At 35.6% G+C, this 26,393-nt stretch overlaps 1 protein-coding gene across 1 annotated transcript in view; it reads left to right on the forward strand.

The window, feature by feature from the left end:
• Window positions 1–26,118, forward strand: part of LOC150104757 (uncharacterized) — a 39,374-nt gene extending 13,256 nt beyond the window's left edge. Inside the window, exons 4-6 of the mRNA XM_090396159.1 lie at window positions 237–281; window positions 4,061–4,231; window positions 25,842–26,118. Of these exons, the coding sequence (XP_090252285.1) occupies window positions 237–281; window positions 4,061–4,231; window positions 25,842–26,011 (386 nt within the window). The 3' untranslated portion in view covers window positions 26,012–26,118. The remainder of the gene's footprint in view (window positions 1–236; window positions 282–4,060; window positions 4,232–25,841) is intronic.
• Window positions 26,119–26,393: the final 275 nt, after the last annotated feature.

A 26,393-nucleotide genomic window follows, 5' to 3' on the forward strand; every position in this document is an offset into this window, starting at 1 on the left:
ATTTTTTACTTATAAAAAGTCGGTGTATGTTGAAGTGTATGTTTGAAATCTTGGGTGCATTATCTGAAGAAAGTTAAAGTCGGAAGCAATTTCAAAAAGTATTGTTTTATCCCCTTGACTACCGAATACCCATATTATCTAAAGATAAGCATAACTGAAGAAATTTAGGTTGGAAGAAGTTTTACTGGTTGCTTTATCTCCTTGGATATTTAACACTAATTTGTTTTCTCTTCCAGTTTGCGGTGTATTAATTGCAATCTTCCTTATTATGATCATTTCAGGTGAGTTATCTCTCTGACTTTCTTATGAAGGTAGTTTGTATATGTGATATGAAAAACAATTAATTAAATAAAATGTACTTATAAAAATTTCTTTGCTGTGAAATTAGCACTCTTGTATATGAAAAAAAAAAAGACAGTTTAATCATACAAATGAAATGCAAGGATATTCTGGAAACATATAACCATCACCGCAATAAATACTGCTAACTCACAAAACTATTAAGTTTTCTTTTTCATTTTCTTTCTTCAGCTTTTAATTCTTCAATTTTAGGAATGTCTACTGCATAGTCAATTTATAATTCTAGTTCATAATTTCCCGTGAAAAACAAACAAACAAATAAATTAACATGCGGGGCCTCAACTTAAACATTAATTATGTACATCATTTTCGTACATCAAATTTTAACTTATTATTCCTTACTGAATCTCAACTGGCATTGGCTACAACTACAGTTACCTTAACTATCCTAATTACATTATGCATGATTCATTCCATAAGAAAGTTGCATTATGTGCCTTTGTTAGATCTGTCATTCAATGTCAGATATTACTAACTCTTGAATATCATTTATATGATCAGCTTTTGCTTAAGATTTCCTTAATTCACTCTATTACTTTTATCTGCTCCTATTACTCTCTTCGAATTGCAATGACCGCAATGATTTTTAATTATTTATCCTCTGCACTCTGCCAACAGCATAATAATATAATGATCTTCGGGTTGGTAGCCGAACAATTTGCGTTGTTCGCGTACCAGCACGATATAACTGGATAATCCTCATCATTCTCCCAACATTCCCCCCTCCAAATAAACTGCAAATGTTAACTTCCCTTTTGATGACTCCGACCATATCTTTATCCGTGTTCCTGTTCTACAGAATGCTACAGATCGGCCTCTGCCAGCCAATCTCAGCCGCTTGTGCTATGACACTACAACGGCAAACTTGGATAACTTCCGAGATTTCCATGCCTTCTTTTCTATAATATACCTGTTGTTTCTATTTTCTTGTAATGCCTGCACTAACCAAATATCAGAAATAATCCTTGATGGGATGAGAGCCTTCATTACTCAATCCAAGCAAAATTCTCAACTACTATCGAATCCTTGGCACATGTTAGAGAATCAACATGTGCCAAACCAATCCAAGATAAAAATTCAGCATACATTAAATGGCACAATTGAAATGTTACAATTTCTTATTTTGTTTGAGCTGGCGTCCTACATCTATAAAAATATCATCAACAAACTTTGTAAGTACCAAATTCAACAAACTTACTTCCTGCTCAAATGGCAGTTGAGCCTTCTAATTACTAGTTGTTATTGGATATATCTTTGGTCATTACATGACGATATCCTGGCAACATTACCTAAAGATAAAGACAATCTCTTGGTATCAGTCTTCTTATTCTCTGAATCTTGTACTGATGATCAAGGAAAAATTACCTCACACCTTACCACGAACAACCCACTGAATTTCTTTTCTGAACTTTCATCAGAAAGAGAAATATTCTTAATAACGTAGATACTAATAAGATCCCTGGTACAGACTTGGGCTCCAGAATTAACGCCCGTCTTTTATTACTTATAAGCTGCCATATTATCTGGCATAGTAGCATTTATCCATCTTGTTCTTAAAAAGGAAGGTAAAAGTCAGCCCATTTAACTTCGTCGCATTACCATCACATCAACACTCTCAAAAATAATGAATGCTATTAGCAGTCAACTTCTTCGCTTCTTGAAGATCCACCAATTAATTACTGATCGCAATCTGCAGCTCTCACGCTACCGCAGATCGCCTATTGAACCTCATTCGGAGGAAAATCGGGGAAAAGTTTGGAGAAACTTACGTTTTTACACTTGATATTTCCAAGGCATTTAAGCGTAATAGAGAGTAATAGAGAGGGCTTCTTATCCACTGTAGCAGAGAAGACTTCTTATCGAGTTACCATCTTATAGTTTGTTTGTCTCGTGTCCTATAGCAATGGGTTGCAAGTTTCTTCGTTGTCGTTCATTGCGTATGACTGTGGATCTTTTCATCTCATCAGATCACTATGCTAATGATGTGGTTTTCTGGGGCTGTGTTTTCACCTGCGCCTACCTCTTATATATCAACGACCTTCCATTAAGCTCGTGTATTATCAATAGTTTTGATGATGCCAATATATTCCATTCCTATATCATTACAATAGTGCTCAAATGATTTAAGTTCATAGATCTTTCATCGCATTTATCTAAAACATTGACCTCCTTACGCTTCTCAAGTGTTCTGAAGATAACCTAGTGATCATCAATGTTACCAAATAGAGTCCTGCCTTATTTCTCAGAAAAAAAGATCTTACTTCACTTCCACTTACTTTTAGTAATATTCCGATCTCAAGTCAAGACCTTCTTTTCTTAGATTTTGCACAAACAAGTCACATTCGGTCTCATCAGCTTCGAAACCAATGTCCTCTGTCATTCAAAACATTATTTTTCAACTACGTAACTCCAACATTTCATTAAATCTCAAGACTGTATAATATTAAAAATATTGTTACGACATTTGGAGTTGTGCATCCAACACCCCCCTAATAAGCTCCATGCTATCAAGAAGAGGGCAATCCATTTAATAGATGACCTCTATTTCACACATTTCTTCCAACTGCTTTCTGTGAGAAAGCGATTGAAGGAATTTTCTGAGAACTACTTTCACGGGCATTTTATACATACTTTCACGGCCACTGTTCCACTGATCTAGTGACCGCATTCCTTTCTTGTCTTTAATCATATAATAAAAAGAGCAGCTGTTCATCAAAATCCAGATACGATTTATCTTTCAAACTTATTACACCACCTTGTCATCCAATTCTTTCATTCCATCATCACTGTTCCAAATAAATAAAAAACAGTAGATAGATAGAATGTTTATCCTGGTTTTTAAGAGGAAGAAGACGAGAAAAATGGTTGCGATGTTCCGCTGTTCCGATCTTGTTTAGAGATTCGTACATTATCAAAAGTGAAAGAAAAGAAAATGCAATCTTTCTTTCTTTAAAATAAAAAAGGCCGCTGATGTGGGAGTACTGAAGTTCCTATCTATAATTATGCATATGACACTATATTCCTATTTTTTTTCCATTTGATAAATGCACTATAAGGTTCATCAAATGAAACAGAAAGTACTGTCATCAGAAAAATATGGTTAATGCACGTGTGTGTGTGTGTGTGTGTGTGTGTGTGTGTGTGTGTGTGTGTGTGTGTGTGTGTGTGTGTGTGTGTGTGTGTGTGTGTGTGTGTGTGTGTGTGTGCGTGCGTGCGTGCGTGCGTGCGTGCGTGCGTGTATGTGTGTGTGTGTGTGTGTGTTAAGTTAACAAACGTTTAACTTAAGAAAATTAAGCTAAAAGAAATAAATAAATAAAAACAGGACTGGCCTCACAGATGAATACCAGATGAATATGACGGCACGCCATACCAGATCAGCATTAATGTTAATGTAATACGATAAACAAACCCGAAAATAATTAAAACAACATCCAAAAAATACCAACTTTACTTAACGTTCAGCATACAAAGAGACTTTGTAACAATTATATGGGATAACATACAGCAAAATCGCACATATTTAGCAAAATATTGATTTCACTTATTGCTTATAGATTTTCAAACTTTCGTGCATTGGTTTGCTAAAATAAGATGACAATAACAATAATCACAAAACCTAGCTCTGTCAATTTTGATATGCTTGAATAAATAAGTGATTATAAGCACTTTAATTTATCATTTTCCTGTTTAAATGTTTCAGGGTCTTCGACTTTAAACAAGTGTCCTGGAAACTCAACTGTTCCTCTCTTACTTTTAATCGAAGGTTGCTGTGGTTTAACTTCCATTCTGCTACTAATTTTTGCATGCAAGAGCTTTATGGTAAAAATTGGAATCTTCATTACAGCTCTTCTGCTAATGGAGTCATTCATAGGTAAGAATACAGTAAGCGAAATGAAGGGAAAAAATGCCTCCAAAAATAAGTAAATAACAAAGGGCAGTTGAACCAGTAAAAAAAGTTGATCAGTAACTTGCAGAATTTTAATTACATGCATGCAACGAAGTGTAAATTCTAATCTTCTAGAAACAAAATATGATGGTAAGAACTAAAGCATTGTATTTCCCAGCATAGAATAACAACGAAAAACAAAACAAAACAAAACAAGGTTGTTACGCGGGTGTGCTGAAAAGCTGTGAAGAAATGTGAAGGAATTGAGGCAGAACCATGTAACTTACTTATTATCCTACATATTCCCTACGAAGTGTTATACACTTGTTACACCATTTGCAATCCTCTGAGAAAAACGTCTTTCCCTTGTTGCCCAAACCAGTTCTCAGTTGCAGATATGGCTTCATTATCTATAGTATATTTTGCTCTTTTCAAGCGTTTCTTTAAATTTGGGTAAAGGAAATAGTTAAATGGGCCAGGTCTCGCGAATAGGATGGGTAACAACAGACGCTGAAATCCCAAGTTGTGTTTTGTCTGTTGGTGTCATGAACAGTGTGAATAGGTGTGTTGTCCTGCAAACGCAACACGCCTCTGCTGTTTCCCACTGCGCTTTTTCTTCAGTACCTCCTTCAATTGCCAGCAAAGGTTGGTCGATTGGTAGAGTCTCTGCTACTAATGGCTCACGCAAAAAGTTAAGCAAGTCTGAGCGAGGTTAGTAGTTAGAAGGGAAAAATTGTTCGATGCTGCTGGCACTCTGCTGAGGACTGGCCATTCTTACAGAGTTAACTTCGGCCTGTAAACTGACGTATGTCAGACCTCTGTGCCCTCGGGACATGTGAGGATATGACACATATATGACACCTCTTTCAATTCCTTTAGAGTTCTTGAATAAACTGCTACTGCAACAGTTTCATCTTTTTTTGAGGTACTTGGTAAGGATTACATGATGCATATCCCAAAAGACAATGGCAAGAACCTCCCTTGCTGACTTTTGAGATCGGAACTTCTTTGGCCTTGGAGAAACTTTGTATCTCCAATCCAATGACTGGTGTTTGTGTTTGGGTCATAATGATGAAGCCATGTTTCATCGACATTCACAATACGTGCCAAAAATTTGGACCTTATTCCTCCAAATGACCCCAAATCCCTTGAGATGACAGCACACGTTCTCTCTCTCTCTCTCTTGGTCGGTATTCAAACATTTGGACCCACTTCGCTGAGAGCTTCTGCATGTCCAGAAGTTGGTGGATAATGACTCCAACTCGTTCACTGAATATACCCAGAGTCTTTGCAATGTTTTTGGCTGGTATTCTGGTATATCATCAAGGATCATGGCATGCACTGTATCAATAATTTTAGGTGTGATCATTGTGGAAGGTCTTTCTGACCTGGGGACATCTGTTGTCTCAGTATGCCCACTTTTAAACTTAGCCACCCATCTGACAACTGTATGAGATTTGTATATCAAATTTCATACATAGGTATGAGATTTGATACATTCAGTAAAAAGCTGTTTGCATTCCTTGAAATGGACAGGGGATTATCTATCTCTGTTACAGAAGAGGATTTCTTTATGAAGCACAAGTAAAATAGGAATGTAAGGTTCAGAAAACACTAAAGAAAAGATTTGCATTAATTAAGTATGGAGCAATAAGGCAATGAATGAAATCTTTAAAAAATTCTTTAAATGACTAGAATTAACTAAAATTTCTGTTAATTCTTCAACACCATTATTGATACATTATTAGTGCTAGTCTCAAAAGAGAATACTATAATACCACAAACATTGCTAGCCTTTCGGGCAACTCGATCAAAATTTAATTCAGTGCCTTTGCTGTTATTGTAAATTAGAGCGCCTTTTAAATGTGACACTTGAGGTAAATTCTCAAACTGCACACTTCTTTTCCTGAGTCTGACCACAGATATTTCTAATATTATTTATACCTATATAATGTACATAGTTGGGTAGCGAAGAATTTTCTTGTGGTTTAGAGGGACCATTAAAAAAGAACTTTCATGTATCACAGTAGATACATGAAAGTTCAACATATACTATCACTTTGATCCACACTGTTCTGTTTCATTTCTTGTACTTCCTTCTGCAAGTACAAACTTACTTCCTGCTCTTTTCTTATCATTTTAATGGTGTTTAACTACTGTGTCGTGTGATGTCGCACAGAACATCAACAGAAATTGTAAATGCCAATCTGCAAAGACAAGTACTGCTAATAAATTCGAATGTGACATAACATGATTGCCAGTCCTATTCAAGTGTCGGTGTTTAATCACGTTTCTTTTCTGTCTATATTATTTAAACATAAATTTGCTTTAATTATATTCGTCGTTAGCGCTTTGCAATTGGGACACATTTCAGAGACTGTAATAATTCTCTTAAATTCTACATATATTAATTAAACGAAGGTTCAGCCAATCGGCTGAATCTTCGTTTAGCAAACGGCCTGTTATTCTATCTGTCCTTATAGAGAAATTCTTATCCAGATGCAACAGCTCTTCAACCCCATTTTCATGCACATCTAACTCTTCGTCCAATGTAACAGTAGCACTATGCGCCAACATGTTACATAACCTTGTTGATATATCTTAGCAAAGTGAGCACTCATTAACTGAACAATCTACAATCTCATTAGCTTCCAACACTCGAGTACCATCGGCTTTCAATAAAATTATTCTTTCACATTCATTCTTTCTTTTGCTTGTGGAATATGGATAAAATTCTTTTGGACTGCATTCAGCTTGCATACCCAATTTCCTTTCATACTCCGATTTAATTTTCCGCACAATATTAGTTACTTTCTGGACTGAGCTTTATCTATTTCATAACACTTCTCATTCTTATTTTCACGATATTCTTTCCACGTTATCTTCTTCTTGTGGATCTCTTGCTTAATAAGATTACACATCCATTTCATTCTCAACCTATTTATTCTATGAACACTAGGAATACATTACGATATTCCTCATATAAGCACTTTTTTAAAGATTCCGATGCATTGCCGACATTTTCCCCATTCAATAACTGATACCATGGGACCAAAGATAGTATTCCACTAAGTTGATCATAATTTCCAGCTTTGTAGGTCAGCAAGCAACCCGTTTTAAGTGGAGGATCAATACAATTAGATACTTTAAAAGAAAGCACAGCATGATCACTCTCAGCAATTGGTGGTAAAATAGCCATATTCTTAATAGAGACCATTCTGATGCTATGAGCAAATCCAACATTCTTTGACCTCGAGTTCCTTCTTTCATATGGTGCTTGAGAAAGTTGTCTCGCAACAATTGAATAAATTCCTCTTCTTTCTTATCATGACATTTCTCTTCCACTCAATCAATTTTTGGAAAATTAAAGTCACCCATAATCAGTGTTTAAATTCAGCCAGGCCTCTCTGGAGCCTGGCCCCCTGGAACTTTTCTATGCACTGTACCCGACACATTTTTCTGTTTTGTGACTTTTCTCCTTTTACGGTAATTAAGCCTAACGCGAAACAGACAGCAATGGCAGGTTATTAAGACGTGGATATGATTGGTGCGGTTTTAACAAAAGATTGCGCAACTGAAAGATAAAAGCATAGCCCACAATTGAGTTGAAATGCTAATTCTCTTCACCAAATTCCATATGTCAAACTGCAATAACAACATTCACTATATATATTTTTATATTTCTTAGTTTTAACACGTTTACAAATTTTAACACGCTCGGTTGAATTTTATTGCTGCTTTGCGGCAGGCGAACTCACACACATCTAATTAAACAATTAGTGTCGTTTTTATCCCAGTTGTCCCTAATTGCACTATTTGTTGAGAAATATATCAATACAGACTGCTCATACCTTATTCGCTGACATAATAAAAGTAGTTTTTTCTTGCCTCTGCAATATAGTGGCTGTTGGAGCGGGCGTGTTTTTTACTGCTGCAAGTGAGTTATTATCACCAGACGTGAACGTATTTGAGCTTTTGTTTCATGTGCAAGGTATATGTGAAACGTGTTGTTTTAAGGATACTTGCGACATAAGACTGAATGATATAATCACGTAATCACAAGAAAGATATTTATTTAACCAAGAGATCGCTCCACATATCAAGAAATTGATTATAATCCAACCAACAGACAACTAAAGAAATTAAATTCTCTCCTTGATGAAGTCATCAGTTTGGATAAAGACACAATTGAAAGACTTAAAACTCATTTTGCAAGACCTCCTAGATTTTATGGCCTTCCAAAAATCCATAAGATTGACTATCCTCTTCGTCCAATAGTAGATTGCATTGATTCTCCTACTTACCGTATAGCCAAATATCTAGCTAAATTACTGAAATCTTACATTGGCAACTCGAGTTCTTTTTTAAAAAACTCCTCAGATTTCTTAGAAAAATTAAAAGATGTCTCCTTACAACCTACAGATCTTATGGTTAGTTTTGATATAGAATCTTTATACACCAATGTACCTCTTAAGGAAACTTTAAAACTACTTGCTGACATCTTTCCTCAAGATATTATAAAACTATTCGATTTCGTTATACATTCTGGTTATTTCATATGTCAAAACAAATTTTATAGCCAAGTAGAAGGAACAGCCATGGGAAGTCCTCTTTCTCCAGCTTTAGCCAACTTTTATTTAGAACATTTAGAAAAAGTCCTCTTCACATCTAGTTTCCCTCTACCATCTTTTTGGGTAAGATATATAGATGACATATTTGCTATTTGGCCTCACAGTAAAAACACTTTATCTTCCTTTTTAAACAGTATTAATTCCTTACATCATCGCATAAAGTTTACTATGGAATTAGAAGAAAACAACCAGTTATCTTTTTTAGACGTTCTCCTCATCCGATCACCTTCAAATATTCTTACAACTACAGTATACAGGAAACCAACATTCACAGGTCGTTATATTCTGAAAGAATCAGCCCATCATCCATGTCAAAAAACAGGAATTATAAAATGTCTCATCAAAAGAGCCAAAACTAATTGTTCTACTTTTGATTATCTACAGAAAGAACTTTCTACTATCCAGCAACACATGAAACTCAATGGCTTTTCTGAAAAAAGTATTCAACGTCTTCTTACATCTTATAATCCTCCACAAAACAACAAAGATTCAATACGTCGAGTACCTATTCCTTATATCTCCGGTATTTCAGAACCTATCGCAAGAATTTTGAAGAAATATGATTTAACAGCTACGTATTCTCCTATTAACAAATTGTCTTCTCATTTTCCTTCTCCTAAAGACAAACGCTCAACTTTATCTCTTCCTGGAGTTTATCAAATTCCTTGCAACTGTGATCTCTCTTACTTTGGACAGACTGGACGTTCTCTTGAAAAAAGAATCCAAGAACATCAATCATCCATTCTTCACAATAAACCTGAAAAGTCTGGTTTGGCTCAACACGGGATTGAAACTGACCACAGCATCCTTTGGTCCAAAACTCGCCTCTTACATAGATCCCGTTATAGGTTCGAACGTTTGTTCAAGGAAAGCGTGGAGGCCTTGCTCCATCATCCCAACCTGAATCGTAATGACTGCATATCTATATCAAAAATCTGGGAAAGCCTAATCAAGATTACTCATTAATTTTTTTTTTTTTTTTTTTTTTTTTTTTTTTTTTTTTTATAGCAAATTCAATCATGTTTCTACTTCAAAATATTTCGTTTCATACTTAGTGATATAACATCACGCGGCATGTTCTAATTTCAACGATCTATTGTTAGTATTCTAGCTTGTATATATATTTTTTTTTTTTAAACTGTTCTTGTAATACCACCGACGATGGTCTGCTATTTCCAGACCGAAATATTTGGTTAAATAAATATCTTTCTTGTGATTACATGATTATATCATTCATATGTGAAACGTTTTTACTTTGCACATGAAATAAGGAATGTGAAATGTAAAATTAAAAAAAATGTAAAATGTAAAATAAGGAATGTAAAATAAGGGGTGTGAGTTATATGCGAGGGAGAGTTATATTCCAGTAAGTATGGTATTTCAACTATGGATAAGTACATTGGTACCTTCTTTAAACGGAAAAATAGCTCGGATGAAAGTGATAATACAAAACGAGTTTGTAATGATCAGTGGCACACTCGGGATTTAATCTTGGAGGGGGGGAACGAGTTGAGTAGACGATTTGAGAATACACACTACGCATTGCATACGAGCTATGACCGAGAATCTGCAGTGATCGTCAATACATGATACCCACGATCTCCCCACGCCTGGCTCGGGCAAATGAAGTAGTGTACGAGCATCACTTCGTTCGCCTTGAGTTCACAGCGGCCAGGATTCCCGAGAGCTATAGGGTATTCCCACCTTATGTGACAGCTAATTCATAAGTAGCATAGAAATAGAAGACACTACACAACATAAATTTTTAAAAAAGAATAATAATTTTAATTAGGAAAAGATTTTTGGAAATTTTTCTAGGATTTGTTTCCTTTATCTTTTGTGAGGGGAAGGCCACTTGGCCCCCCCCTCTCTGGGTGAGATTACGGTAATGACAGTTTGTGTGGAGTTTCTGAAGAGAAAGATGTCTGTAACGAATCCACAGTAACACAGAATTCCCATCAGTTGCAATGCGATAATATTAATAAGCTGAACAAAAGGAAAGATTTGCTGACTTGCTGGACACTCGACCAGTGGATTGCATTCAAAGGTAAATACATTTGCTTATTTTGTAGGAACATTTTTCTGTTTTGTGACTTTTCTTTCTTTATGGTAATTATACCTACATTATTGCGTTGTTATTCAACAACTGTTTACAGTTTTTAATTTGTATATAAAGTCAATATCAACAGTCGCCTGATTACGAATGCATGATAAAAGGGACGGGGAGGTTTTGAACTTACCCAGATAGAATTCAAAGGTAAATATAATAGTTCACGGACAATTCATCGCGGGAAAAATTCATCGAGAGGAAAATTTATCGCAGGGAAAATTCATCGTTATATTCCTGCGCACTTAGACACCCATCCAGATGTGATATATATATATATATATACGAGGGTGATCTGAAAAGTTCTCGGCCAAACAACGAAAAAATGAATTTATAATTTCAAAATTATTTTTCATTTTCAACATAATCTCCCTTAAAACTAATACATTTATTTAAGCGATGCTCCAGCGCCATTATCCCGTCACTATAGTGGTTCTCAGTAATAGAACCACTATATTTTGCTGAAAATGAATTTTCAGCAAAAAAATTGCTGAAAGCATTATTAGCTATAAAATTGAAATGAAATTATATTAATACTGATATATGAAAAGTAAATGCAGTGCAAGATAAATTTCACAAAATATAGTTTTTTATGTATTTATGTATTATTCGTTTAGATCTTAATTAGCTTTTCATAATATTTTTATTCTTTTACAATTAAGGTAATATATATTATTGATTGGTGAGTTTCATAATTTCTGTTTCGTCTTAAAAAGTTGTAAATATTTTTCATTACTTAAATACTGCAGGTTTTGCTGATGGAATATTGATATTTACAAACCTGCAATAGGTATAGGAAGAAAGGGCATCATATTTAAAAATATTTATTCTGCGAACCGTTCGTTATATTCCTGCGCACTCAGACACCCATCCAGATGTGATATATATATATATATATATGAGGGTGATCTGAAAAGTTCTCGGCCTAACAACGAAAAAATCAATTTATAATTTCAAAATTATTTTTCATTTTCAACATAATCTCTCTTAAAACTAATACATTTATTCACGCGATGCTCCAGCGCCATTATCCCATCCCTATAGTGGTTCTCAGTAAGATCTGCAAAATCCCCCCCCCCTCTCTACAGCCACAATCACCTCTTGATTCGAAGAAAAACGCTGACCAGCGAGGAAGAGTTTTAGCTTTGGGAAGAGATAGAAGTCAGAGGGCTCGAAATCTGAGGAATAGGGTGGATGTTCCAACAATTCATAGTGCAGATCCCTTAATTTTCCCATTTCCAAAATCCCTTTGTGGGCAGGTGCAATGTCCTATTGAAAGATGATTTTTTTCTTCTGCAAACCGAGTCGTTTCTCATGAAGTTTTTCGTCTAGCCTGGTTAAAAGATTGAAACAACATTCCTTGGTTAGCGTTTTACTCTTTTCAAGATAATTAATAAATAAATGCCATTGGCATCCCAAAACACCGATGCCATGACCTTTCTTGCTGATGGAACCGACTTTGTCTTCTTTGGCGCTGAACAACTGGCTTCTGTCCAGTGTTTTGACTGCTGTTTGGATTCTGGTGTGTAGTGGATTCTGATGTGAATCCAAGTCTCATCCATAGTAATAAATCGACGCACAAAACCAGTTTTATTCTTGTTAAAACGTTCCAAGCACTGTTCAGAGATTTTCATGCGAGTGCGTTTTTGATCTGCTGTGAGCAAGCGCAGCACTCATGTTGCGCAGAGTTTTTTTATTTGCAATTCTTCATGCAAAATATATCATACACGTACTATGACTCGCCGGACATCCAATACCATATCGTGCATTTGATCAATGATTGTTACACTTTTTAGACGTCCTTTACGTGGATCATCTTCAAGGCTGGTACGGCCACGTTTAAACTAGGCAGCCCATTTCTTAATTTTCGAAAACGAAGGAGAAGAGTGCCGTAAACTTTTATGAACTTCGAATGAATTTCGTTTGGCGTTAAACCTTCTTTTACAAAGAATTTTATAACCGCACGATACTGAATTTTATCCATTTCAAGGGATACAGACAACACTTTTACGTCAGAGGTGTATAAGATAAACTACTTGATAGAATGATTTGCGATTTCACATGGATGCTTATAACAGATGTTCCAACTAAGGGAAAAACTCTTGCCAAAAAATAGTGTTTCCATCTATGGCCAATAAGGTTTCAGAAAACCACCATATAATCGAAATAATAATAATAATAATAATAATAATAATAATAATATTATTATTATTATTGGGCGCTGTGTAGGCATACGAACGGTTGCATGGTTGTATCGCTGGTCCAGTTTTTTTATACTTTAATGTGGTTCAAACTCCTGTTGTTAATTTTAAGAGTGTCACAAAGTAACTCTACGTGTCACGCTGAAGACAGTGATATATAATTCATTGAAATAGGCCAAGTGACACCCAAATTTTGAGTGTGCTGAGAGTTGAGCAGAGTTCACCGTGGTCACTAACGAGCATAGAACAAAGGACGTCGCCATCTTTACAGTTGTCCAAGTGAAGAAAGGTGAGTCATGAAGTGCAACAAGTGCCTGAAGGAATTATCATCCGACGGAAGTCATATAACCTGCAGGAAATGCCTTAGGAATCTTCACTTTACATGATCCGGAACCTCAGAAACAACATGAAAACGAAAATCCAATGCCAAACGAGAGGAATGGAAATGCCTATATTGCAGAGAGAACAAAGAAACGCCGCTAACCACGACGCAACTGATTATCCTGTAGGCAGAATCGGACGATGAACTAAACAGACAAAAAAATACCGGTGAGTCTTATAATTTGAGTGCCATAAATTTATTACTAGAAAAAGGTTTAGAAAATATAAAAGCCAACTTAGCAGATCTTGTCCAAGAACTACTTGATAAACAGAATAAACAAATAACAAAAAATAGCGAATATGAAGAGTTTCTTAAATTTAATAATTCAAAAGTCCAAGAAGTTTTACAAATGGTAAAATACATTAAAACCAGCATTAACGCACTAACAAACAACCAACACAAATTGATAAAAAAAACGCTTCGGAACTCCGTCAAGAATTTAATTCCCTGAAACCACAATATGAAGTTTTAAACCAACAACAAAATAAAGAAGACTTTGTCATAAACGGTCTTCCAGAAACTGAATCCACAGAAAATCTCAGCGACGTAGTTTTAAAGTTAGGCCATGCAATTGGCATCCCCCGACAGCATAATGATATTCAGACCATAAATCGGATACCCAGGAAGAAAATAAACAAGACTTGCCACGACCCACACCAGTCATAATCCGTCTGACAAGCAAGGCTATAAAAGACAATCTCATAAAAGTCAGCAGACTGAAAAAACGAGTTGTCAAGAATTTAAATGCACCGCAAGACAATACGCCAATCTTTCTATCTGAGTATTTAACATCTTTCAATCAGAATCTTTTTGAACCAAGCAAGAAAAGAAAAAAACAGAAAAAAAGCACCAATTTTTTTGAATCAAAGACGGTAAAATATTCTTGAGAAAGTCACAGACTTCAAAGTCTATAAAAATAAAAAGCTCAGAAGATATACAGGGTGTCTCGAAATTCACGCAAGATTTAAATTTAGCGCCATTTGTGCGGTGAAGTGTTGCCAATGAAAATAAAAGACAGCGTGACAGCTGACAGTTCAGGGTTATTAAAAATGACCACACACAGCGAAGAGAGTTCGTTGAATGGATTATGGAACAACAACAAGTGAATGCTTATTTTTCGAACAAAATCATCTTCAGCGATGAGGCTCATTTTCATCTTGATGGCTTCGTTAATCGGCAAAATTGTCGCATTTTGGATTCAGAAGATCCACGAGTGATTGTTGAGAAAGAAATGCATCCACAACGTGTTACTGTTTCGTGCAGATTTTGGACTGGAGGCATCATCGGTCCATTCTTCTTCGAAAATGCGGCTGGTAAGGCAATAACAGTTAATGGTGCTCGTTATCACGACATAATAATCCAGTTTTTTGTGCCTAAATTGCAAGATATGGATGTGGACGACATGTGGTTTCAACAAGACGGTGCCACATGCCATACAGCCCGAGAAACAATTCAAATACTGCATGAGTCATTTCCTAGTCGTGTAATTTCCCGTTTTGGTGATCAGAATTGGCCGCCCAGATCATGTGACTTAACGCAGTTGGACTTTTTTCTTTGGTTTTTTTTAAAGTCTAAGGTTTATGCCAACAAGACCACGACCACCCACGCCTTGAAGGAGGAAATTGAGCGCTGTATCAACGAAATTCAGCCACATTTATGCAAAACGGTCATGGAAAATTTCGACAAAAGAGTGCGTATGTGCCAGCAAAGCCGTGGAGGCCATTTACCCGATATGCTATTCCATGCATAACCCTATTCTGTATACTTTATGAATCAATAAGAAATTACAATTTTTAATTAAAAACCTGTGTTTTTTATCAAAATTACTTCTTGCGTGAATTTTAGGACACCCTGTAGATAGGTTGCCAGAGTGAAACAAAAGACTCCAACTTAGTTCAAAACGATCTCAACACAACAAAAATGAATGCGAACCATCATATAGATGTAATTACACCACAACACATCAGCAATTGTACTTTCGAATCGCTTGATTATTCATGGAAACAACACACTGTACAAGCGAGAGGTCTCTCAATCTTGCATATTAACATCAGAAGCATCCGAAAACATTGGTTATTGTTACAGGCTTATCTGAGGAATTACACTGATGTTATTGATATATTGATTCTAACAGAAGTATCCATAACTAATGGCGAAGCGATTGCTTTCCAAATTCCAGGCTTCCAACAACATAGATCATGCTGCCAAACAAAAAAGAGGGGGTGGAATGTTAATATTTATCAAACATAAATTAGTAGCAAAAGAAACGGCCTATCAGTTTGAGCATGCTGAAACCCTTTGCCTCGAAATCACTAATACCACCAATAGACAGCATCACATAATACTAAATGCTATTTACAGGCCACCAAAACCTAAACATGATAAAATTCTTACACGAACTCAATTGCTGGCTTTCACGCCAAAAATATGCTCAACCGAATATCTAATGATAATTGGCGACATAAGCATAAATATTGCAAACGAAAACCAGAACAACACTGTACAATACCTAGACACGTTATCCATGTATAATCTATTACCAACATTAACATCATGTACTAGAAAAGAAATATTCGGAAATACTATCACTGCCTCCTGTCTAGATCATATAAACGTCCGAGCACCACTAAACAGTTACACTGCATCAGTTATAAAGTGCAAAGTAGCAGACCATTACTTCACCGCTCTAAACCTGCACACCAAGACAATATCCATACAACGTCCCACAGAAGAAAAGCGACAGAAAACAATAATAGACGAAGAAATAGTCAACCACAAAATAAGAAAAGCAGACTGGGAACACCTGCAATCAGACTCAGCAGATATCTTAATCAACGACATTAAACTCACACTGGAGGAAATATATAAGAAAGCTACAAAGAAAGCTAGAATTCGTTCAAAAAGAACACAAAATCCTTGGATAACACAAAACTTTATCTTAGAAATATACAGAAAGGACGCTTTATGGAAAGAATTTAAGCGTTATCCAAATAACACCGCTTTAAAAATTGAATATAAGATAACAAGGAACCGCCTTACAACACAAATCAGAAATGCAAAAAGAGGTTCTACAGAGACAAACTAACATCTGCACAAAACAACATGAAACAAACCTGGCATCTGATCAATGAGATGTTAGATTGTGTTCCCAACACCACCGCCTCCGAAACCATAAAACACAGCTTCATGGAAGACGCAAAACCTATTCAACAACTAGCAAATGACTTTAACCAATACTTTGCAGACTCCATCCAACAACTGCACAGAAATATTCCCCCAATCACAAAACGCGACCCTCCACTTGGACCACAATCAAAACAGTCATTATGGTTCCCAACAATAAAAGAAGCAGAACTTCTCTCTGCAATAAATCAAATCAAACCAAACAAAGGCCCAGGAATTGATGGTATCAGACCTAAAGATATAAAACAACATGCAACTAGCTTAAGTCCAATCCTACTAAAATTAATAAATAAAGTATTTAAAACAGGACAGATACCAAGTATGCTGAATACCGCCATAATCACACCTATATACAAACATGGAAAAAGAAATTTAATCAGCAATTACAGACCCATAGCAACATTTCCAATTATCAATCAAATTATGGAGCGGATCATACTGAAGAAACTCACAGCACACACAGAGACCTTTCATATTATCCCCAATACACAATACAGTTTTTCGAAAAATAAGGGAATAATATGTCTCTTGGAAGACTTGACGGACATAATTAATACCGCCTTAGACAAAAACAAAATTGCCATGGTAGTCTCTATTGATCTAACTAAAGCATTCGATACACTCACACCTCAAACCTTGTTAGAAAAGCTGAGGCATGTTGGAATAGACGGGCTTCTGCACAGGTGGTTTACAAACTACCTTCAAAATAGAAATCATATCAAACATATCGGGTCAAACCGAAGCAGAGAGCTACCAGTAACCTGTGAGTACCACAGGGAGCTGTACTCTCCCCAACTCTATTCAACATCTACATGCACGATGTTAATCAACTACCACTCAAAGGTAAGATATTACAATACGCAGACGACACAGCAATAATATCCATCCATAATAATGCAAGCATAGCCCAAACAAATATGCAACATGACATAAATCTGATCATAGACTGGCTCACGAAAAACTCCATACATCTAAACTCAGAAAAGACAAAATTAACGATATTCAGAAATCCACTGACTCGACCAGTTGATAACAAATATATAACGGTTGGAGTATGGTTAGATGATAATAAAGGAGTGAATGTGTGTAGAAAATGTAAGGAAAATGAGGAATTAAAGTGTATTTCAGGTCGTGAGTGTGATATTTTTGTCCACTTCAGAATGAAGAAAATAGTGATATGACAAGAAATGGCGAGGTTGTACCAGAGAACTGTGAGGGCGTGAATGTAGAAAGTGTGAATGATGGTATGCATACAGAGCAAATTAATGGTTTACCAGAAAATAAAAGAGATGAGATAGATGCAATGAGTGAGATCGCGTTGTTGAGCAGAGCGATACAACGAGCAAAACGGCAGCTAGAGCGTATGAACAAAAGTCTACTGAGTGTACCAGCGAATAATAAAAAGTATGATAGGAAAAATAAGAGTATGAGTGTGAACATAAACAAAATGAAGGAGATAGTGCCGTATGGAGATTCGTTAGAACGGGGTGTGTTAGTAGAGGATTTGACAATATCGTACCAACCTGGTGCGACCATCAAGGACGTAACTGAGTCGATTAGAGAGCAAAAAGAAAGGGTGAAAGAAATGATTGTTGTGGCAGGTACGAATGATTTGAAAGGAGATAAAATGGAAATGACAGAGGACCTGAATGAACTGTTTGAGATAGCAAAAGAAAAGAGTGAGCGAGTTAAGATGATTAGTCTTTTAACCGCGGTATGACAGTGAAGTGGTTAAAAGGAGGGCCATAATTGCAAATGACTTTATGCGTGGGTTATGCATGAGGAGTGGTGTGGAATTTGTGGACATATGGAGTGTGTTCGATGGGCGAAAGGGTCTATATGAGATGGATGGCTTGCATTTGAATGGATTCGGTGTAAGGAGACTTGAAAAAATGTTGTTGAATGAAGTGGATGTGCAGAATCAGGGAAACTAGATTTATTAGGGGGGGTGGAGTAGATAGGCAGACCGTAGGGAGGCAGCTGAGTGTATGAATCAGAATAATATGCCCGAGCGAATGAGGACAACAAATCGGAATGGGATAGTTAGTATAAGGCATCAAGGTAGGGATGGGGCTAATGGGGGTCTGAAATTCATATACACTAATGCTAGGAGTATTAGGAACAAGAAGAATTTTTGGCCATAATTGGCACTTCCAGACCATGGGTTATTGGCTTTAGTGAAACATGGCTGACTGTAGATGATATAGTTAGTGGGATTGAATGTGATGGGTATAGTGTGTTCAGGAATGACAGGGAAAATAAAATGGGGGAGGGTATTGTTGATGATAGCTGATGAGCTGCAGCCAAGGAGAATAGAAGTTGAATTGCAGGATAGAGAAAAGAGCACATTTGAGGCCATTTGGTGTGAGATTGTGGCTAGCAGAACAAAATATACAATTGGGTGCTGCTATAGACCAGGTGATGGAAAATATGGTGGAGATAGTATGCACAGGCAAATAGAAGAAATGAGTGGAAGGAGGGTAATTATTATGGGAGAATTCAACTATGGTCGCATTGATTGAAGTGAGGAGAGGACACATGGGAGGAAGGAATTAGATTTTATGCGGTTATTAAGGGATAACTATCTGGGACAGCATGTAATGGAAAATACTAGGGGTCAGAGAGTGCTTGACCTGGTATTGCATCTGAGGATTTGGCTGTAACAAATATGACCACATTGCCACCAATTGGTGAGAGTGATCATAGGGTCTTGACTTGGGAGGGGGCTAAAGGTGTGGAATTTACAACTAAGACAGGGTGCATGTGGAATTATCGGGCTGGTAAGTATGACAAGCTTAGGAGTTTGATTGGTTCAGTGCCATGGCATGTACAACTGCAAGGGCTAGAAGTTGATAGTGCATGGGAGGTAGTTAAGAAGTCTTTCCATGAAGCAACGGCTGACTGTATACTTAGGGTCCGAATAATAAATCAAGTAGGGGTTAAATGGATGAATAACACCATTAAGCTTGAACAGCAAAAAAAAGAAACAACTATGGAGAGAATTTAAGGAGAAAGGTAACCGGCAGGCACATGAACGGTATAAAGCGCAGGCCAGAAGGGTAACGAGTGTGGTAAGAAAAGCAAAAATGGATTACGAAAGAACATTGGCCATGCAGGCTAAAGAGAATCCTAAACAGTTTTTTCGATATGTTGCAAGTAAAAGAAAAAATGTATATGGCAGGATGATTTTAAAGAATGCCGATGGTAGGGAGGTAACTGAATCAGTTGATATAGTTAAGTTACTGAGTGAGCACTTTGCAAGAATATATCATCCAGGTGGTGACATTGCAGAAATGAATGAACCAATAGATTATACGAGAATTGTGGTGAATGAAGTGGAGGTGAGTAGTCTATTGCATAACCTCAATGTTAATACATCTGTAGGATTGGATGGTATACCAGCTCGTGTCGTACGTGAAGCGGCTAAAGAATTGTCAGTAACCTTGACCATTTTGTTTAATTTGAGTCTCGGGTCTGGGTTAGTCCCGAGGGAGTGGAAAGAGAGGAAAATAGTTCCACTGCATAAAGGAGGTTCCAAGACTGCTGTTGCAAATTACCGACCGATTAGCATATCAGGAATCGTTGTCAAGGTCTTGGACAAATTATTCAGAAAAGAATAATACAGGATTGGATAGATGAAAATGGGATATTGTATGGGGGACAACATGGTTTTGTGAAGGGTAGATCATGCCTCAGTAACTTGCTCACGTTTTATAACACAGTGACAGCTGAACTGGATAAGGGTAATGGGTTTACAATGATTCTACTGGACCTTGTCAAGGCCTTTGACAGGATACCACATGGAACTCTAATCAGTAAACTGGAGCAGATGGGGATGGATATAGGGTTGGTGAGATGGATAGGAGGGTGGTTGATGGAGATATACCAGTGAGTGGTTTATTCAGGAGTTGAGTCCAAAAGATGGCTTGTGACTAGTGGTGTGCCACAGGGCTCTGTTCTTGGACCACTACTTTTCAATTTGTTCATCAATGATATAGGAAAGGATCTGAGAGGAAGTGTTCACTTGTTTTCTGCTGATGCAAAGTTGGGTAGAGCAATTGTAAGTAAACAGGATGTCAAAATTTTACAGGATGATTTGGATAGTTTGGAGGACTGGGCTAAGGAAAATGGATGTCAATTTAATGTGGCAAAGTGTAAGGTTATGCATTTTGGGGTGAAAACAATAGCAGCAGTATATCACATTGGTGGAACCGTACTCCAGGAGATTGATGAGGCAAGGGATTTTGGAGTGTTCGGATAGGGAATTGAAGTTTAGGGGGAACATTGCAAAAGTGGCTAAATCAGCTCATCAAATCATTTGGCTTCTGAAAATACTTTAACAAGCAGAGACAAACAAGTTATTGTTCCTCTGTATCGAGCCTTGATAAGACCCCATCTAGACTACTGTGCCCAGATATGGGTGCCAGGGTTTCTTCTTAATGAGGAGGAGGTGGAGAGGATCCAGAGACGAGTGACCAAGATGATAGCAGGTCTGTGAAATGAACCTTACGAGAACAGGCTGAAGATTTGTGGGCTGCAAAAATTTGTCGATAGGCAGAAAAGGTGTAATATGATTGAGGCATTCAAATTACTGAAGGGTTTCTATAAGATTAATCCAGAAGATATTTTTGAGAATATGACTGGTGGTGGGAGGACTAGGGGCCATACATGGAAGCTGGGTAAGAACGTAGTTAGCACGGGTGTTAGAGCTAGATTTTTTTACTTGGAGAGTGGTGAATGAGTGGAATAAGCTGCCAGAGTTGTGAGTGCTACGACCGTGAATGAGTTCAAGACGAGATATGATAGATACTGTATGAATGTCGAATAGTTGTTCTTGACATGATATTAGGGCCTCCGTCGATGAGTCTGTCGACTCCTTGGAGTTTCCCGGAATAATAATAATAATAATAATAATAATAATAATAATAATAATAATAATAATAATAATAACCATCCAACATCCACTTTCCAACATAAAAACACACAGAACAGCAAAACCACTACAATCACTCAGGTTGAAACAATACGATACCTTGGAATTTACTTCGATGCAGATATGAACTGGAATATCCACATAAACCATCTACAGAACAAACTCCGAACAATAACTGGCAAACTCTACAGGTTAAAAGTCATAGTTCCCACACGCCTAAAAACACTGATATACAAAGCACTATGCCAAAATATACTAAGATACGCTATAACAACGTATGCTTTCTGTGCACCCTACAAACAAAATAGATTAATGTCGTTACAGTACAAAATGATAAATCTGATATTTTGGGAATAAAGAGACAATAACGACTTTATATACACTGCAATGTCAGAACACAAAATACTGACAGCAAAACATTTATGTCACTATGCAGCTTTGCTAAAACATTATTTCGATGCCAACTACAGGACAGTCAGAAATACATACCGTATAACAAGACCTCAGACAATTAATTATATCACATATAAATACAATAATTAGTACGGAAAGGCCACGCGAAACTTCTACATACCAGACATAATAAACAAATTACCTGTTGATACAGAAATCGTACAAACTACAATAGCCTGAAAAGAGCTCTAAGGACATACTATGAACAAGAAAGACGCACCCAAATTACCATACAAACTTAATGAAACACAATATATTCTTTCAGGCTTCCAGTTCAGTGATGCATGAAGACATTCCAAGTTGTTGCACGCGTGTGCATGTGTGTGTGTGTGTGTGTGTGTGTGTGTGTGTGTGTGCGAATTTCTCAATCAATGGCTGCAGTGGAAATCAAGCTAATTAAACATAGATTTGATTTCATAGCTTCCCAGCACAGCAAATAAACCAATAAATAATAACTGGTGTCATCCTCAGATAAGCTCACATATAAGCTTCGAGGATGAAAGCTGAGAAAATACATCTCATCTCATCCAAGATAAAAAACTAAAAATAAAATAAAAAAATAAAAAAATAAATGTATCATATGTAATCAAATGTATGTAATGTTGTATCATATGTAATGATAAGTATGTATCATATGTTATAAATTATTATAATTATTATTGCGAAAAAAAATTATTATTATTATTATTATCAGAATACATGAATGTATCAAATGTAAAGAAATGTATGTAATGTTGTATGATACGTAAACAAATGTAAGTAATGTTGTTTGATACGTAATCAAAACTATGTAATGTATGTATCATATGTAATAAATTATTATTCTTTTTAAAAAAATGACAATATATCATTTACGCATATTGTAAAGAAACGTTTGAATTACATTGTTAATTTTGTTTATATATTTTTGTATAGATGTGATTTATATGAACGATAATAAATATTTATAAAAAATATTTTAAAAAAATTATTATTTGACACCTCCAGGGAGTCCAAGTACTCATCGAGGGAAGGCACCCTGCTTTACAACTCTGTCTTCAACATTCATCACCAACTGATTGCAACTACACCATCCCCATCTACCGCCAATCACCACTATTATTTCCAATGACAATCAGAAGTATCCATGTCCAAAGCAGGATTCAAACCCGCAGCATTTTGGCTGGAAAGCAGATACACTATCCACTCGAGCAACTAGGCCGGCTATTTCTTAATTTTTTTAAAATTATGTCAAATTTTTTAAAAAATATTTCTTAAATTAAAAAAAATTTCTTAGATTTTTAAATTTTTTAAAAAATATTTCTTATATGGTAAATATTTCTGTTTTTGTTCACAATTTATCCGCGATGAATAACTTTACACCGAATATAAATTTTCGAAAAGCTAAATATAATCGAAATATTAAATGATATATAAAATATTTCTTAACTTTTTTAAAAAATATTTCTGAATTCTTTAAAATATTTTTTAAAAGAAATACATTTTTAAAAAAAATATTTCTGAATTCTTTAAAATATTTTTTAAAAGAAATACATTTTTTAAAAAAATATTTCTGAATTCTTTAAAATATTTTTTAAAAGAAATACATTTTTTTTAAAAATATTTCTTATATGGCAATTTTTTTTTCATATATATCCGCGATGAATTTTCGTGGGATTAATTTTCCTCCATTTCCCGCGATGAATAGTCTCCACGATGAATTGTCCCGCGATGAACTGTCCGGACACGAAATACAATTGGTTATTTTGAATGGGGCCACGGAACCTTATTCGTTTAGAATTTAACCACTGCCCAAAATGACACTCATTTGGTACCGCATAATGCTAAATTGGTGATGTATTTCTTCGTCCCCTGCAACTGAACCGCCAAGTCTGTAGCAACACCCCCACCATAGATTTCATTCTGTTAACCTCCACTTCACACCAGAGAGACTTAAACTCATGGAACATTGTTACCATTATTGTTTTCTTGTGTTTCTATCCCAACTGGACTTTACAACATATCATTAGTAGTACTAACATCATAAGTAGTACTCCACCTACTCCTCCTCTTCCTGTCCTACCTCTTCTGTCATTCCTAAAAATAGTATACTCATTACCCGATCCTACTTACGATATCTGATTGTGATAGCCAGGTTTCACTAATGCCACCAGTTTTATATATTTATATAATATTTATATCTGTAGAGAAGGATGTAATAAACCCAGGATAAGGTTTGTGTATTTGGTAATGGCAATATTTTTTTACAAATTTTCCATAATGAACTTGTGACAATGTTTGCTTACAATTCTGATTTCATGAGATCTTTCTTTGTCAGTGACAAATCCAAGTGATCAGTAATAAAATTACCAGTTATTTCAGCGTGGTAACCGTGATATTTATTTACTTCAACTTTAGTATCATTCAAGATCACGATTTTATTTATTTTGTCTAGAGTTATATTTAATCTATCGTTTACTGTGATTGTAATTATTTCTAAATGTTGACTTTTTCAAACTTTCCAAGAATTAATTATTTTTGCTTACGAAGACAACGTCATTAGCGTAAAATAATTTGATAACATACAAACTTCTATGACGTTTCCCTAATTCCATTTCTCCAATGCCTGATTTATTTCATACTCTCAATATACATATTAAAAGCGTGGACTAATTATACGCGTCCTTGTCGAAGACAGTTTCGATCAGCAGCATTAGATAGTGTAATAATCTTTTAGTGATAGAGTGATAAGTTTCTGATAAATATCGTTAAATGTTCTTGAATTCCCATTTCTTTATGATTACTGAGAATACCTATGCACTGTCCTTGAAAATTTTCTCCCTTAACATCAAATATTGTTAATAAATACTAGTTTAATTTACAATCGAAACGATAACAGAAATTGCTGTTAGCGATTTCTGTTATCGTTTCGTTATCGATAGATGTTTAATAAAAATGACAGGATAATAACAAAAAAAGGATAAAGCTAATTAATAAATAAAAAAGTTGTAAAATGTTTAAACCTCTTTGTGACTTATGGGTCACTCTGTATATTATATTCATACTATACGTGTGCAATAATGAATCCAATTGTCTTAAATCTAAACAGCAAGTCCTATTAAGCTGCTTCTGTAAACACTGTGGTTGACTATTTCGCTGAAATAGTTGAGTAATTCGGTTCTATTTCTCAGTAAATATTTCGCTTCGAGATTACACTTGAAATTTAGGTTTTGGACTGGAGAGTATGCTGGGAGTCAACTCTCTTCAATAGGTCAGGAAGATGTTTGCTTTCCTTAGTTTTAGATTACTTATATTGGAAAGACGACATTCTCCTTTACATCAGGATATAGGGTTGTAATAAATTATAATATTTACTTACTATAAACAGAATTTTATTCTATGTAAGAAAAAAATGTTATACAATGAACAAATATCGCATCCCTTGAAATTATAAAAACTAAAGTCAAAATTGAGCATGTTTTATTAAACATTCTGGCAGCAGCACTTATTATTAATGATTTCCTTAAAGATTTTTATACAGTTTAGTGAAATCAAGAGAGAGAGAGAGAGAATGTAATCAAATCTAACATAAATTCGTTGCATTTAGAAATGATATAGTTCAACGAACAATATATTTTAGTTTATTGTTCAAAATTTCTTGTTGTTAATGTATGTAACTTCACTGTTATTATGAAACCTGATTTCAGTTTCAATATTTTTTTCTAGCAACCCTTGTGGTTTTCACTGATCAAATGCCTCAGTTTCAAAATCCAAGTGCCTCTAACTACTGTGAACCATTTGTGTTTATTTTTGACGTCATAACATCCATCTTATTCACGTGTATCCTAGCATTAATCATTCTCCTCGGCTGCATTGAGAAATGTAGAAAAAGCTAGTGGTCACAACAACTACAGTTTCTAGCTAAATATATCTCTTTCCTCAAAGGAAAAAAAAAAAAAAGAAAAAAAACTTAGGTGAAAGGCGGTCAGCAGCTGATAGTCTTTGAATGTAATATTTTAAGTTTACACATCAGTAGTCTCTAAATTAAGGAACGGATTCATAATCATTTGTAGATGTTTTGAATATTACGATGAACGGCGTTGTCATTCAATTTTGTTCTGTAAGTAAATCGATTAAAAGTGAGAGCGTCATTTACTGTTTAGACTGCTAATTCTCTTTTTTTTTTTTTTGCTATGTTTAAAGGATTCTAAAGTGGTATGCACACGTAGCCAACTGAAATGTACTGCCAGATATATCTAAACATTCCTATACTTGCCT

Source organism: Typopeltis vanoorti, chromosome 7 (assembly GCF_054136105.1).
Source record: "Typopeltis vanoorti isolate ZY-2024b chromosome 7, IOZ_Tvanoo_1.0, whole genome shotgun sequence".
In the NCBI taxonomy this organism is placed as follows: Eukaryota; Metazoa; Arthropoda; class Arachnida; order Uropygi; family Thelyphonidae; genus Typopeltis; species Typopeltis vanoorti.